The sequence below is a fragment of the Pectinophora gossypiella genome, chromosome 11, assembly GCF_024362695.1.
Source record: "Pectinophora gossypiella chromosome 11, ilPecGoss1.1, whole genome shotgun sequence".
Lineage (NCBI taxonomy): Eukaryota > Metazoa > Arthropoda > Insecta > Lepidoptera > Gelechiidae > Pectinophora > Pectinophora gossypiella.
This window is the reverse complement of record NC_065414.1, coordinates 13,128,410-13,145,607: the sequence shown is the minus strand read 5'-3', so window position 1 is coordinate 13,145,607 and position 17,198 is coordinate 13,128,410. Positions and strand designations below refer to the sequence as shown.

Here is a 17,198-nt window from a genome sequence, read left to right as displayed (position 1 = left end):
TTATATTATTAAATCACGAAACATTTCAGTCTAATACATCTTTTTATGGTTAGGTTTACCACTTCGTTACCTAATTTTGATTTTATGAGATAAACTTTTGCAATAAAATGGAAAAAAATAGCAGTTCAAGCATTTTATTTATGGAGGCCATTTATATATTAAAAATTATCAAAAAAAGTCAAAAATTTTAAAACATACTTAGATAGTTTTAGTTCTAAGTCTGAAAATGTCTCCATAAAAATGGGGGACATAAAAGTAACGCAGTAGTTTAGTAAGTAACATAATGGTAAATTTTCCGCATCTATGGTGTTTAACTTACTAAAAACAATTAAAAACAGAATACAATTAAATTGAAAACATAACAAATTAAACAAAACTCTCTTAGAATAAAATAAAATCAAAACTTCTCAAAAAAACAATATTAAACATACATTAGTTTCTGTCTGAGTGAAATATATTTAATGGGACATCAAATTCATTCAATTCGTTTTCAGCAAATGGAATTCTATAGTCTCTGCTTACCCCGGTGGGAAATAGGCATGAGTTTATGTATGTATGTATGTCATCATCGTCATCAGCCTTACGACGTCCACTGCTGGGCATAGGCCTCCCCCAAGGATCTCCACGACGATCGGTCCTGCGCTGCCCGCATCCAGTGGCTTCCCGCGACCTTCACCAGATCGTCGGTCTACTTTGTAGCGGGCCTATACTGAGCGTCGTCCGACACGTGGTCGCCATTCTAGAACCTTTCCGTCCCAGCGGCCATCGGTTCTCCTCGCTATGTGTCCTGCCCACTGCCACTTCAGCTTTGCAATTCGCCGAGCTATGTCGGTGACTTTAGTTCTCCTGTGGATCTCCTCATTTCTGATTTGATCGAGCAGGGAAATACCGAGCATAGCTCTCTCCATTGCCCGCTGAGCGACACCGAGCCTCCTCACGAGACCCATAATAAGCGGCCACGTCTCACTGCCGTAGGTCATCACTGGCAACACGCACTGGTCAAAGACTTTCCTCTTGAGACACTGAGGTATTTTGGACGAGAAGATATTCCGCAGCTTCCCGAACGCTGCCCATCCGAGTTGGATCCGACGAGAGATCTCTTTCTCGAAGTTGGACTTACCTAACTGGATTATTTGTCCTAGGTAAATGTACTGGTCTACAACTTCGAGTGTAACGTTCCCAACCTGAACCTGGAGTGGGTGCGACATGGTCGTTGGACATAATTTTTGTCTTTGTCATGTTCGTGCTAAGACCCACTCGTTGGGATGCGTTACTGAGATGCTCGAGCATGGTGTTCAGGTCTTCCAGGGTCTCAGCCATTAGGACTATATCATCAGCAAATCGAAGGTGCGTCAGGTACTCGCCGTTGATGTTGATGCCAAATCCTTTCCAGTCCAGAAGCTTAAAAATATCCTCCAATGCAGCAGTGAACAGTTTCGGAGAGATGCCATCTCCCTGTCTCTCTCCTCGCTGCAGTTGGATCGGATTAGAGCTCTGGTTCTATTCTCGAACTGACATAGTGGCATTTTGGTAGAGGTCCCTTAGCAATTCGATGTACCTATGGTCCACTTGGCACCTCTGAAGAGACTGCAACACCGCCCAGGTCTCGATCGAATCAAAGGCTTTCTCATAGTCCACAAACGCCAAGCAAAGTGGCAGATTATACTCTTCGGTCTTCTGTATAACCTGCCGCATTGTATGGATGTGGTCTATGGTGCTAAAGCCTTTTCGGAAACCCGTTCGTTCGCTTCCCGTCTTAACGGCATTGATCACAGAGACATCATTGAATATGTGCTTTTTCGTCGACATGATAAAATCGATCTCGTTTTTATAATTTCGACTGGGACTTATCCAGGTCCATTTGCGGGTGCGGGCTTTCTGAAGAAGGAGTTCATCATATAGAGGTTCTCCTTTTCCATAAAGTCCGCCAGCATCCGGCCTCTGGTGTTCCGGACCCCAAATCCAAATTGCCCTACTCTCAGCTCGTTACCACAACGCTTCCCCGACTGTGCATTAAAGTCCCCCATCACAATCGTGTAGTGGCTTTTATGGCTATGCATGGCTTTAGAAATCTCCTCATACATAGTCTCCACTTCGTCATCGTGGTATCCCGAGGTCGGAGCGTATACCTGGATGACAGTCGGCGAATATCGAGATGATATTCTGAGTATCAGGCACGCTACCCTGCTCGAAACACTACCGATGGTCAACACGTTGTTGACTAGGGACTTGTGGACGATAAACTCGACACTCTGTAACGAAATAATTATAAATTAAATTATTAAAACTATTAAATTTGTAAATATTGAGCAAAAACTTTGAGTATTTCCTCTGCGTTACGATGGCTACAACTGCGTTACATTTCGCAGTAACACAGTGCATCGGTAACTCAGTTGTAGAAACCACGTGTATTCTAAAATAGCACTCATATGGTAATTCATTTTATAAAACAGATCGTGTACAATAAATATTTGCTCCTTTTTTAAAAGATATAACGGAAAAAATTATTCAATATTCAAAAAACTCACCTATCACAGCGGTCACGCAGCGGTCTCCCAATTAATACACGCACCTATCCCGCCGGCGTCCTCGCGACTGACTCGGCGAATTTCCAAGCCACGCACTCCCCCCGCGCCCCAATAATATTTGATTATATGTTATACGACTTTTGGCGCAAATGCATACAAAATTCTAATTTTAAGACTCAGTTTCGTATGGTAACATAGTGTTCGTAATTTTTTGGTTTGCCGCGGGGACACAATAAATATTTTGGAATAATTAAAAACTGATAAAGGAAAATAATATTTAGTATTGTTAAAGTAAAGATTAAATTACGTGTTATTACCGCAAATATTACATTTTAATAGCGTCTTGAAGAATTTTTAAGTAATGTGTGTTTATATGGAGTAAATATATGAGAGGGACAGTGGAATTTTGTAGGGAAACAACTGCGTTACTCAAAAGTACAACTTAGTTACCGTGTTTTTGGTTAAATTCAAATAATTTTGATAAAAACGTGGAACATAAAAGTACGAGTATAACATCAGAAATATACCAATAGTGTAATTATTGAAAAAATAAATGTTTGCTTTATAAAAATCGTGTTTGAACGTGAGAGACAGGTTATGGGACCCAAAATAAAATAATAGCCCAAATACCATCTAATTTTATTTTAAGTTATATCTGTCCTTTTCTTATCCGCCGAAAAGGAAAGGGACGGGTAATCGACAAGCATAAAATTTATGGAACACACGTCAATTTTAAGCACAAATCTAAACCAACCGTCTAAAAATTTTACGTCAGTCAATAACCCGACACATTAATTTACTCATTCTTCCTAAAATTAAGAGCTGTGAATCATCCGTCCCTTTCCTTTTCGACGGATATGAAAATGACGGATATAACTTAAAATAAAATTAGGCGGTGTCTCCAGGAATCGGGGCCATTACCTGTAAAGATAACAAGTAATTGTATCTATAACTGTTCAAGAAATCATCACGCGATCGCTAAGAAATAATTATAGAAATTTGTAAAAAACTTTTTGTAAAAAAGATCCAGTAAGAAAAGATAAGTAAATCTAAAATTCAAATTAAAGATGAAGATGATTGCAGTAAAGCAGCGAAACGAGGAATCCGTAGGAACAGTTACAATATAACTGACTAAGTCGTATTAATTATACCTACCTACAACGGAATAAAGTTACTAATACAAGCAACGGAGATGTTGTTAGAACAGGCGCCATTCAAATCTTTACACACGAGAGCAGAGTTTTTAAAGAAAACAAACCAAAATCCTTCGAGTAACATTCGTAATCGTTTTTAAAGACGCTGGAACCGACGAAGATTCAAATATAACTTTAAAACTGGCTTCAACTCCAGACAGTTCAAGTATGTGGACGGAAATTACACGTTTTCTTACAGTTATGCGTTGTGTAAGAGATAACCTGAATTAAGATAAGACTGTTTGAACGTAAACTTTCAACACGATGGTAGAGTCGAGTCGAACCCGACCCAACGTGTTCAAGCGAGTTTTAACTTATAATATTTGTAAGCGCACGATAGTATAAGCTTTGGAGAATCCACAACCAGTTTTGAAACATTCTTAACGGTTGAGGCGCACCCATGGGGATAAAATCGCACAGTGATTGATGATTTGCAATCGCCATAGTAGACTTACCGTCCGTTCGGCGCCGATGGTGAGTGTACCAACTTGACGGCGAAGAGGAACTGTATTGCACACACCAGGAGACAGCATAGATTCAGTGATAGTGTCAACGCACACAATGCTAACGTCACTTCATACACTACAGCGAACTCATCCGAGGCGCCGGTCGTCGGTGCTGAGATCTTCAGCAAGAACAGCAACGCCAGCAGCGCCAGCAGTAGACTGACGAGGCAAAGTAGGGCCAGCGAAGTGAGGGCTTCCTCCGTGGCCGCCCGCACACTCTTCGGCCTGGGAACGAGTGTCCGCGGAGTCGGCAGTCCAGATGCGTTCCCATTGGCAAGTTTAGGAGGCGATATGATGGGCACGGGAGCTATCACCGGCGGCGCGTTGTTGACCGGTGGTGACTGCGCGCCGGGGCTGACGCTCGCTGAAGTCCCTCCGACGGAATGTTTGGAGGAGTCCAGGGTGGAGACATTCAGAGGCAGGTGGTGGTGCGGCCGCCGCGGCATGTTCTGGTAGCGGTGGTCGGCATCGTTCGCCGCCGGCGGCCGCTGCGCGTGCTTTAACATGGCGCGGCTCTCACGGGCCCCGCCATACCTCCGACTGGTTTCCCGGCATTCGGGCCGGTTTGTGGGCACGGTAGCGCGCAGCACGGCCGCGGCGAGCGGCGGACGCGAGTCGACTGGCGCGGTCCCCCCGTACCTGCGTCCGCGCGTAATTATGTCAATCAAACCGGTGCGGGGTGCGCAATGCCTCCAGACACTGGCTCCTCAAGCACCTTGCCTACCCTCACAATAGAATAATAGACTCCCGCCAACAATAGTTTTAAACAAACAACGTTGTATCGCAAAATGTATACAAATTGTTTATGAAACAAATACTACAGATGGAATGTCTTGTTTGGATTATGCCTCGCTGCTGGTGGAGCTTATTAATTAAGATTAGAAAGGTGAATTTTAAAATTGCAAATCTGAATTTTAAATTTGCAATTTATTTTGTCTTCATCTAGATACCTAGCAGGTCGAAACTGTAGGTATTACCTACTTACCTACATAATAAAAAAATCATGAACCGTTTTTTAGAGAAGACAAGATGAAAATTCGCAACTGTCCTTTCCATGTCATGCCTCAGACACAAACAGCGGTAACTCCTAAACACTACAGGAGTGTTGTTTTTTTTTTACAAAATAATGATCTTAGGCTATAGGATGATATAACCCGTCACCATGCGGTTCGTTACAATAATTATAAATCTTGATCATCTGACTCTATTGATAACTGTTAACACACTTCTTAAGGTCACCCCCACGGCGCGAATCGGCGTGATTAGATGCATGATACATCGCACTCATGTGCGATTTTAGGGTAAGGATACCATAGACATTAAGGATACCAGTAATAGATATTACGTCTATTTTTTGACCACGTCTCTATGGTTAGAGCAACACGTGCTTCCGGCGGTGCTCTAAGCGCTATAAATTCATAACTCATTATTAATTCATTTCATAATTATAGACGTCTTTTGTAAAAAGTACATCTAGGTTGTCATCTACCCTGTAGTCAAATCGGTTCGGAAATCGCACGAATTACATCGTGCCATTAGGAAGTTCGGTCAAAAATCTCTCTGATATTTGAGTATAAAACATTTTGTACCAAGTCTGACTAAAATCAAGATACGACCAGTGATTCACTAGAACAGCGGTTCACAATACTTACTAACTACAATTGTAGGGAACAATATTTATGGCGGCTCTACATTTAGGTAAATCCTTTTTTTGAGGAGCTCGGTGGCGCAGCGGTAAACGCGCTCGGTCTGCGGTTGTTGAAGTTAAGCAACTTTCGCAAAGGCCGGTCATAAGATGGGTGACCACAAAAAAAAATCATCTCGAGCTCCTCCGTGCTTCGGAAGGCACGTTAAGCCGTTGGTCCCGGCTGCATTAGCAGTCGTTAATGACCACCAATCCGCACTGGGCCCGCGTGATGGTTTAAGGCCCGATCTCCCTATCCATCCATAGGGAAGGCCCGTGCCCCAGCAGTGGGGACATTAATGGGCTGGTGATGAAGGAAATCGTGGACCACGCCGGGGTTTGGTATCAGGGTTCTGAAGTGTTTGTTGTCGCGAGTCTTTATAGCTAGAATAATTGAGTACATTGAAATACGAATGCATACAATTGTAACTAAGTATAACGGCCTAATGTACTTGTAAGATAGGTGTTACCTTTTTGCACCTATCAAATCAGACTATGGAATGCGAAGCGAAAGTTACTTAATAGATTTTTGGAAGGCAAAAAATAAATGGTTATTTTTTTAGTAATTTCCCACTCCAAATCATAAAACACTGTTTCTGTGATAAAGTCACATAAGGAAACTCTTTATTTTTCACTTTCCTTCCACCGACTGTAATTGGAATACCATTGTATTTAAGTCTATAAATTATGTAATACAAACTGGATTTGAAAAGAAAAGAAAGGAAAACATGAAACAGTAGGACTAGGGCCCTGTGCTGGGAGGTTTTCTGGCCACGTCTTTCCCTCGGCGTTACAGATTCCGATGTGGTAGTAGTTTTACAGCTAGTTACATAATATTTTTTTTTGTAATTTAATTTTTTTGACGTTCAAAAAGCGCTAACTTTGTAAGCCAATTTTGAAAAATAAATATTTTTGATTTTTTTAAAATACTGCATACATAGATCTCATTCCTACCATGTGTCGATTTACGCGATTTGCGAGCGGGACACCGTCGGCGCGTTCTCCCTCCCCCATATAGGAGTAAAGGGCTTAGCTACAACATGGTTACAACCAGTACCTAAAGGGGGTGAGGTCGGCGTCCTATTTTGACGCGCGGAACGGATAGTTACCTATTTGTTGTATGGTATAGGTAAACAATAATAGCTGTGGTTATGGTTATGGCATATTAGGGTAATAATTTAATACTTAGATATTACGTTTTAGGCTTTAGAACAATATCGACATTTAGAACCTAAATTAGGGGTATTTTGTAACTAGAACAGACACATCCTGGCAGATGCTTGTAGTAGTAACATTAAGGATCGAGATAATAGCTCTGACATTTATATTAACTATAAGAGCAACGTGTGTGTCTACACCTTTAGGTGCACGACAAGTGGGTTATAATAATAATAATATTTTTTTTGTCTTAAGGGGCCTCTACGTGTTGGCTTCGGCCCCACGCACGCCTTCCAAAAGTCCGGGCCTCCATAGGCCCGAGATATGAAAAAGACATACAATAATAATAATAATCATTTATTTTCAGATTTACAATCCATAGTTGTTACGTTGTTAGTAAAAATGCAGTCTTAACCTATTGTTAGTAGAAAACACAAAATAAGTTAACGATTGCCAGATGTGTGCAATCGCATCCACCGCGCGAACATTGGGTAGTTTCCTAGGTCAAAAATAAATTATAAAATTGTGATTACTAAATAAAGACAGATATAAAAGTGACAAAAAACGTTTTAATTTTTCTATTTAACTTATTTATGAATTTTAATAAAGAAATAAAAAAATAAGTGCGATATTTTGTCACGTTGCTCTATGACGTCACAGGTGGATTTTTTAAACAAATTCCGTAGTAATTTCGTGTTTTGACGTTTGGTAAAAAGGAACTGATTTGACTACTTAGTTGGAAACTACCCTAATAGGTTGATCAAATACTTACTAGCTGATGTACTTTAGAACTGACATCATAGTAATATTATTTATTTAGATTTGAATAAGTTTATTCAAAATTGTATGATAACGACAGATAGAATATATCTATCTAAGTACTTTAAAAAAATTATATGTTCGGTACTACTTTTTTATATTAAAGAGACATCTGCCAGACCAGGCAGTAAACTTATTGACTGTACTGTCTTCTACAGTACAAAATCTTTTATTGACGGTAGTCAGCCATGTACCACGAATGGTACTTCATCTTTAAACTAGACAATAAGACAAAAGAGAAGCTTGGAATATTAAAACTAGTTCACCAAAATATTCAAGGCTTCTCTGGCAAAGAATTAGACGTAGAATTATTTTTAGAGACATTTTTTATTGACATTTTATGTATTACTGAGCACTGGTTGAAGGATTATGAATTGTTATTCGGTTTTAAAAATTATCATTTCGCTAGCGCTTTCTGTCGAAAGATCAAAATACGAGGTGGCTCCCTTATTTTTATCAGAAATAGTTTAAAATATAAAGAACGCAAAGATATTACTGGACTTTCGATAGAGGGCACTATGGAGATTTCATGTATAGAAACAGAGAAACATATTGTTGTGGCCGTATACAGACCCCCATACAGTGCTAACTTCACAGTTTTTGAATCAGTGATGGAAAATGTACTGAAGGTCATATCTAAAAGTAATAAAGCCATTATAGTGTGTGGAGATTTTAACGTTGATTTATATGAAGTAGATTCAATTACAACTAGATTTCTAAGTTTGTTTACATCATTTAACCTTGTTAATATATTTATGGAGCCAACTAGAATTACAGAAACAACTGCCTCATGTTTAGATAACGTTTTTTGCAATTGTGACTTCCAAGATAACAGTATGCTTAACTGTTTTAAGTCAGACCACAGTGGGCAGCTGGTCAGTTTCCCAGTACTTAAAAATGTTCAGAAAATTAAATTTCGTACACGACCCATCACTGATACTCGGATAGATAAATATCGAAATAGTCTTATTAGTAACTTACCTTGTCCAAACTTTGATACAGACAATCCTGACGATTTTTACAGGGATTTCTTTACTATAATCCATAAAGAATTTGAAAATAATTTTCCTCAAAAGGTAGTTACCAACAGTCAATCATTCAAGTTCAGTGACTGGGCTACCGTAGGCATTCGCAAAAGTAGAAATACTCTTTATTCTTTATATGAGGAAAAAACGTATACACACACTGATAGTTTTAAAAGCTACGTCAAAAATTATTCTAAAATATTTCGAAGAGTGTGTTATACAGCCAAACAGATGCATATTAGTAGTAAAATAAAGACCGCGGATAATAAAATAAAGGCAGTTTGGCAAGTAATAAATAGTGAAACAAAGGCTTCGAAACCGCGTGAATTAGAATACAATATAGAATCGGGCACTGGGTTAGTTAAACAAGATAAAGATGTAGCTGAAGTTTTTGATAAATTCTTTACGAACATCCCTGTAAAAACTACAGAATCTCTCAGGTCCTCTCCTGTTCAAGCTGATATATTGTTGAAAAGTAATGTTACTGCTTGCACTGAATTATTTGATTTTAAACGCGTTGATCCGAGTAGTATTGTTAAAGTATTCAAACAGCTGAAACTTAAAACCTCGAAAGATTTATGGGGATTGTCTGTCAAATTGATGAGCTTTGTTATTGATATCTTAGCACCATATCTAGCATACATTTTTAATATGAGTGTTGAAAATGGCACTTTTCCAAATTTAATGAAAATCAGTAAAGTTATACCTCTTTTTAAATCGGGCACAAAATCAGACCCCACCAATTATAGACCGGTTTCTATTCTACCAGTACTTAGTAAAATTTTCGAGAAAATTATTCTCGACCAACTGCTATGTCATTTTAATTTAAATAACTTACTTCACAGCCAGCAGTTTGGTTTTACTAAGGGTCGGTCTACAACAGACGCGAGTGTCACATTTGTTCGACACATTTTCGATGCTTGGGAGGAGTCGCAGAATGCCGTAGGAGTATTCTGTGACTTGTCTAAGGCGTTCGACTGCGTGGATCACGAGACCTTGCTTTTGAAATTGAGGCACTATGGACTAAATAATGGAGCTCTCAGTTTGTTAAATTCATATCTAGGTGATAGGATACAAAAGGTACAAATCAATAGTACAACTTCTTCGGGCTCTCATGTTCAAATGGGAGTTCCTCAAGGATCCATTTTGGGGCCGTTTCTTTTTTTAGTGTACATAAATGATTTACCTTATGTAGTACAGAACCAAGCTGACATTGTACTGTTCGCGGATGACACTTCTCTTATATTTAAAATCGATAGAAAGTTAGAGGAACTTGACGAAGCAAACAGCGCTGTGTCGCAGGTTCTGAGCTGGTTTACAGTAAATAACCTAGTTCTAAATGCTAAGAAAACGAAGTGTATTAAATTTGCTCTACCAAACGTAAAGAAAGTAAATAATAACATTAAAATTAACGACGAGAATTTAGATTTTGTTGAACACACCGTTTTCTTAGGAATTACTGTAGATTCAAAACTTCAATGGGGCCCACATATTGTATCACTAGCGGGCAAGCTAAGTTCAGCAGCATATGCCGTCAGAAGAATCCGACAACTCACAGATGTACCCACTGCTAGACTTGTCTACTTCAGCTACTTCCACAGCGTAATGTCTTACGGTATTTTATTGTGGGGTCGAGCCGCTGATGTAGAAACTATTTTCATCATTCAAAAAAGGGCAGTTCGCGCTATTTATAATCTGCGTTGTCGGGACTCTTTAAGGGAGCTGTTTAAAGAAATAAATATACTGACGGTCGCAAGTCAATATATTTATGAAAACATTATGTATGTGCGTAAGAATGTATCTCTCCTTCCGAGAAACTGTGAAAGGCATACTTACAATACAAGGAATAAAAATAAAATTGTTGTTCAAAATTCTAGATTAAGTAAATTAAATTCATCTTTTTTGGGGTTATGTATACGTTTTTACAATAAAATACCAGATAATATTTTAAATTTGTCAGAGAATAAATTTAAAGCTCACGTGAAGCTTACTTTATGTAAAAAAGCTTATTATAAGATTAATGATTACCTAAATGATAAACATGTCTGGTATTAAATGTGTTCCTCTAGTTATTAAATAACTTGTAATGTACCCTCATTGATTTAAAAGATGTGTTGCTGTTGCAGTTTCTTGTCATTTCTTCTCCTCAGCCATAACACCTTGCGAAATGACGTAAATTCAAAATGTTACATTGACCTTCAACAAGTTTATCCATGATAATTACGTTGAATAAATGATTCTGATTTCTGATTTCTGATTTCTGAACTCTTATCTTAGATTATCACGGCCCTTTATTACAATAGCTAGACAGTGACACATACAAATAGTGATGTGCCGTGCAGGACCCAGCTGGTCAGGTTAGGTTAGGAAAAAAAATGGTTATGGTTATGGTATAAGAATACCATGCAACAAATAAACAGCTAAGAAGGTATAGGTAGGTATGTACATAAACTGCCTATATATACGTCCCACTGCTGGGCACAGGCCTCCCCTCAATCAACCGGAGGGGGTATGGAGCATACTCCACCACGCTGCTGCACTGCGGGTTGGTGGAGGTGTTTTTACGGCTAACAGCCGGGACCAACGGCTTAACGTGCCCTCCGAAGCACGGAATCTTCTTACTTTTTCGGACAATCAGGTGATTCAAGCCTGAAAAGTCCTTACCAAACAAAGGACAATCTCACAAAGTGATTTCGACAATGTCCCCATCGGGAATCGAAGCCGGACCTCCAAATCGTGAGCCTAACGCTCTAACCACTAGACCACGGAGGCTGTTCTACGTACTGTATGTACGTACTGTCATTATTATATTTCTCGGCTTTTTCAAAAATCATATTCTCATATGACTTTCTTCAACAAAACCTCGATTTAATTCAATTAATTTCAATCCGGGTAAAAAGTGAGAACACAATTTTTACCTGCTTTGGAACTAGCTGGTCTACTACGAAAATTTGTTACCAAAAATAACATCCGAATGTGATTTATGCGACGAATGTGATTAGGCGACGATTTACACTTTAGTATCATGTTTGTCACATTTGACATGATACTAAAGTGTAAATCGTCGTTAATGAACTTAAGTATCTGACAAATTGAACTGTAAGTCTCAGTAAATGTGCAATCATATTAATGCGACAGGGTTATAAATGGATGCATGGTATTGTTCATGTACTAACTGTAGAACTAACTACAATTTCGTCTAGATTATCTATCAGACTGTAAACTAACTTGTACGTCCAGTCCCCAGAAGACCAGAGGTCTTTGCCACGTGTGTGAACCACCTGTTAGGCAGGTGTTTGGAATGCTAAGTCGTCTGCGCGTGAGCCGTGTGTCGCGCGCGACGCAGATGTTACGTACGAGATAGTATCAAATATTCACTTCTTTGTTTTTATTGTTACTTTGTAGTTTTCTTTCGATTCTGTAGGTATTTTGATCCATACCGAATACATAACATAAAACGCCTATATATGCACTACACAACATAATATAAACTCACGACTATATCCCAAATGGGGCAGTCAGAGGTACATCCATCGCAAGATGAACTAAGTACCCACACCTCACTGAGTTTTCTGTTAGAACAACGTGATAGGTGGTGAGCCGTTTGTAATGGTTGAGCTAACGTTGTTAGTGAAAATTGTTTTGAAGATAAATTAATACCTCATTGGTGCAAGTCCGCCACCGGGGTTCGAACTGGCGCTCCCCATTCGAGAAACAAATCGGTAAACCACAGGACTATAGTGACATTAAATTATGCTTCTCTTGTACGAGTTGCGCTGCCAATGACCTTCTTCATAAATCGTGGTGTCAGGGTTATTAAGCCGCCAAAGGTCCCCGACATGGCTCATGTAACAACTACATTACATACGTTTACTAATGTAAATAATATTCGGAATCAAATGAATTGAAAGAAACTGTACAGGGTGTAGTGTGTTAGTTATTTTTTTTTTTTGACCTGACTTACCTATTGTAAATTTGCCGCAGATGGCATTAACTACTTGGCTGGAAAGTGTGTTAGTGACACCGTAAGAATACTGAGGGAATGATTAAGCTCAGGTTTCTCAGTTAATATCAAGAATTTTCCGACGGCAAAGTATGGAACTGTAAATAATCAAAAAAAAGATAAACATTTTCACGAGTTTCGTGACGGAAAATATCACTTGATATTAACTCAGGATCATGATCTGAATCATCCCACTCAATTTTCGCCACGGTGTCACTAACACCCATACGTATACGTACCCGTACTGATACTGACGGGGATGATTCAGCTCACCATTCTGAGTTAATATCAAGGGAAATTTTCCACCGCAAAAGTATAAAATTGAAAATAATTTTAAAAACACAAAGAAAATCATGGATTTCATGACGAAAAATTCCACTTCATACCTATTAACTCAGAATCATGAGCTGAATCATTCTTAGCAGTGTTTGGTACGGTTCACACCGTACCTAACCTTTTTTTTACTTTGGGAAATGCGTTACGCATACCATACCGCCTAAAACCCAACGGTGTTCCATCTTGTCCACTGTGTTGCCAGGATCCGGGAATCGCCGAAGCATACTTCCGCGACCCGGCCTAATCTAACCTTTTTTTTGTGACGAAGGGGAAATCCTCATGGATACCTCGCCACCCGGGGGAGTGACGAGGTTATGTCGGACTCTTACCGACTAAAACCCTTCCGATGGCCCTCTGCTGCGCATGTCGGGAAGCTCCGGGATCTCTAACGAACGCACCGGTGCTTCCCTCGCACTTGCTTTTATTAAAGCGCATCCCGGGATAGATCCCCACCCCTACGCCATCCCAGTTTTACAGCAATGCGAGACCATGTCGCATTGCCGTCCCCACCCACGATCCCTAGTGTCCCCTTTCAGTCACCTTTTACGACAGGCAGGGGGTACCGTAGCCCTATTCTTACGCCCGGAACTACAGGGCGGACCTAACCTAACCTAACACCCTGTATAGTAAGTACCTACCTACCGATATAAATTACTTATTCGTGATTTTTCTTGAACACGTGCCGTCGGAAGTGGTAACATGATAGATCTAGGGATGTCCGACAACACAGATTGAATTACGGACAGACATCAGTCAAGTATTGAGTTCGGTACCAGACTTGCACTGTGGACAAAGGCCGTCACAGAATGGCCATGAGAAGGGAAAAAGTCAGTGGGTAGACCAGCGGCCCGAAGGTCGGATGACATCGTTGCAACGGCGGGAAAGTAGTGGATGAGGTTAGCGCAGGACCGGAAAGGGTGGTGCAAATTGGTGGAGGCCTACGGACAGAATGACGATAATGATGGGCGACAACACCTAGTCACCAAAATGTTCATCGTGTCCACCGACTCAATATCAACAGCGGCTGCAAGATCTTTGATTACTCGTAGCTCTGCCCATCCCAATAGGGATTATGGGCGTGATGTAACAACGTAATATCTTCTTACATAAGCATGATCGTTGCGGGGACGTTGTCCGAGAAACGGCAAAAAGTTGCATCTGTAGTAGGTAGTGTGACCATGAAAACTTGACGAATATGAGGGGTTATGGACTTTCTAACTTACCTAATGGACCGTATAATAGACCACATGATAGGAGAAGAAGATGGATCGTATTTTCTTGTGTGGGTTGTGAGATCAGTGATCGACCTCATCATCAGGGTGACTATTAGTGAATGCAATCCCAATCTCACGGGATCCCGATTTCGCGAACCAGCTGGGTCACATGGTCACATCACCTAATCATGAGCATAGAGTTAATAAACCCCACTATACCTTTCAGTTTCTCCCTGGTATACAGACAGATATATTTTCTAAAACGTATTGATATATTTTATGCAATAATTTATGGTCACATCATGTAGGTACACTCAAGCCAACCCGTTGCGTGCGACAAGCCGAAGAATGCTGCAAGTCTAGTCTGCGCGGGCGCACTATGACAGCCGAGACAACTCCTTAATGGAAATAGCGCCTTAAATGCGTGCTAAGAGGTCTGCTGATTAGGAGGGCTTTAATTAATGCAGTTAGAACCTATTTATTTATATTGGTTGTATGATGGAGTGGCAACAAGCACCTAGGCATTTCTTTTTTATTTACAAACAAGTAGGTATCTAATAATATAGTAGGTAGTCACCGTGTTCCTGTGGATCGCCGGATTTCTTCTCAAACGGGGCGTCCCGGTTCGAAACCCGGTACTGTGAGGTGGAGATACTTAGTTCATCTTACGATCGATGTACCGCTGACTACCCCAATTGGGATAATATAATTTAAAAAAAAAAAACATTAAAATGTTCATGAATTTTCGGACAGGAAATTCCACTTGATATCAACTCAGAATCATGGTCTGAATCATCCCCCTCAGTATTTGTTACGGTGTCACTAACCTGTAATACCTAATAGAGTCGGAATTAACTCTAACTTTTATGATGTAACACAATAACAATCATTGTAGGTAACTATAACTGATAAAAATAATGTCATTCCCTGACCTCAAAGGTCGCGTCGCGTATTCACTCGTTGATCAAGTGTACCTATCACTAAAGAAACCGATAGATTGAGCATTATGTCTACAAGCATAGAATATAAATTGCCCAAAACTTCATTAACGACGCGCGACGTGGTGATTCTAATACCGACTAACGTTTGAGTAGTAATAATGACAAGCCATAATGTGCGGGGTAGACAGGAAATGATGCAATTAAGCCTATCAATAAACCAGCTATGTACAGTGTAAAAATTGTTGCTAAATAATAATTTGGTTTCTATGTAAATTGTTTAGAGAATGAAGAAAATATTATCTGATGATAATACCTATGTGCTAGTGATGTGCCGGGAACAAAGACCAATACTTGGTCTTTGGCCGGGAATGTTTTTAAAGTGGGAATGTTGCCGTTGTAAAAACTCTAGTAAGGACATTGGCTGCTTTTCTTTTTTAAATAATACTAATGCTAATCCAGAAATGGAAGTCTTTCTCATCTGAATATTGTTGAATGTGCTTTCTAGTTCTCGCTTCGAAATAAAATCGTCATTATTAGTTTTAGGTATGAGCTTCTTTTTGATATGTTTAGTGCAACCTACCCCCTATATTTATCATAATTACAACATAAGTGGCTGAATGTGCATGCATGTTTTAAGGTTATAGTCTAGTTTTATGTTACACTTAATTATCTAATTTCACGACTGTAAAGAATAGAATAGAATAGAAATAGTTTATTATGAAAGGACGCTACACACAAAAAGAAAGACAACAATATCATATCTTATTTCCACTAAAACAATTACAAAAAAGCAAGAAGGATGTTAGTCGAAATGATCGTAACTAGTTATGTATGCCATAAATAAATAAATAAAATTGTTCTTTCTTGTACTCTGGTCTGATCTGCCTAAAGGCAATAAAGCAATAAAGCTCAATTTAAAAAAAAATTAATAAAGCTCTTTTTACATAAGTTTTTGCGCATTTTTACTGTCGGGAACGTTCTCAAAGTGAGAACATTATCGGGAACGGCACAGCACTGCGTATATACTTATCCATAACGACACGATTCCTCTTAAAATAAGTACGTTTAAATAGTGACTGGAGTTCAAATTAAAAAAAAAAATAACATTTTTAGTGATTTTAAAAACTGCTGAACAAAATACGATGTCGTAAGTAGATATTGCTTTTTATTATGCAAATGTGAAATAGATAAATAAATATGCACGTAACCCAAAAGTTTTGATAAAACATAAACCGATTTATTAACATCGTATCGCTGCGATAAACTTGATAATAAGTTTTTTTGCTACATAGGTAGGTACATAAGTGTTCATGTAGGTACTTACTTTACTTTATCAGAAAAAACTGTTTTCACTTTAAAAAGATAACTTGTTCAACTTTTGTATTCGTTCTGAATGGCCAATATCAAATTCATTTTTACGATTCTTTTGTATTTTGTTAAACTGTATTTGTAATACAGCATAGAGTACAGTTTTATAATGCCAGGGAAAAATTGTGATATAATTTGGTCGTAAGTCATTTGGTCTTTCATAGTGTTTAATAACATTGAGGGACTTTCCAGGGTAAGTTTTTCAAAAAAATTATATAGATGGCGCTGTACAGAGTTGCCGTCGTCTAACCTTCTAATTTCAAATATCTTTAATTTTGTTTTTGGGTATAAATCCTGACTCTTGTTATTACACCCAGGCACAATTACATCTTCCACCCATTATTATTCTAATCGGAATAAAGTGAAACAATATAGGTGCAACATATTTCTATAGCATATCTGATCTAAATACCAAGCAACAAG

General features: G+C 39.1%; 2 protein-coding genes across 5 annotated transcripts in view; one reads left to right on the top strand and one right to left on the bottom strand.

The window, feature by feature from the left end:
- Positions 1-4,842, bottom strand: part of LOC126370584 (uncharacterized) — a 46,709-nt gene extending 41,867 nt beyond the window's left edge. Inside the window, exon 1 of the mRNA XM_050015532.1 lies at positions 4,177-4,842. Within this exon, the coding sequence (XP_049871489.1) occupies positions 4,177-4,733 (557 nt within the window). The 5' untranslated portion in view covers positions 4,734-4,842. The remainder of the gene's footprint in view (positions 1-4,176) is intronic.
- Positions 1-17,198, top strand: part of LOC126370562 (spermine oxidase-like) — a 50,045-nt gene that overhangs the window by 25,622 nt on the left and 7,225 nt on the right. Inside the window, exon 1 of one of the 4 annotated variants that reach the window (XM_050015480.1) lies at positions 15,896-15,950. The exons of 1 other annotated variant lie outside the window; for it this stretch is intronic. Coding sequence is in view for 2 of the 3 variants with exons in the window: in XM_050015476.1 (XP_049871433.1) it covers positions 16,885-16,916 (32 nt within the window). In the remaining variant the exon portion in view is untranslated. Of the gene's footprint in view, positions 1-15,895; positions 15,951-16,416; positions 16,555-16,786; positions 16,917-17,198 lie in introns of those variants that run through there. 2 more of the 4 variants (XM_050015478.1, XM_050015476.1) reach the window with 2 other exon arrangements.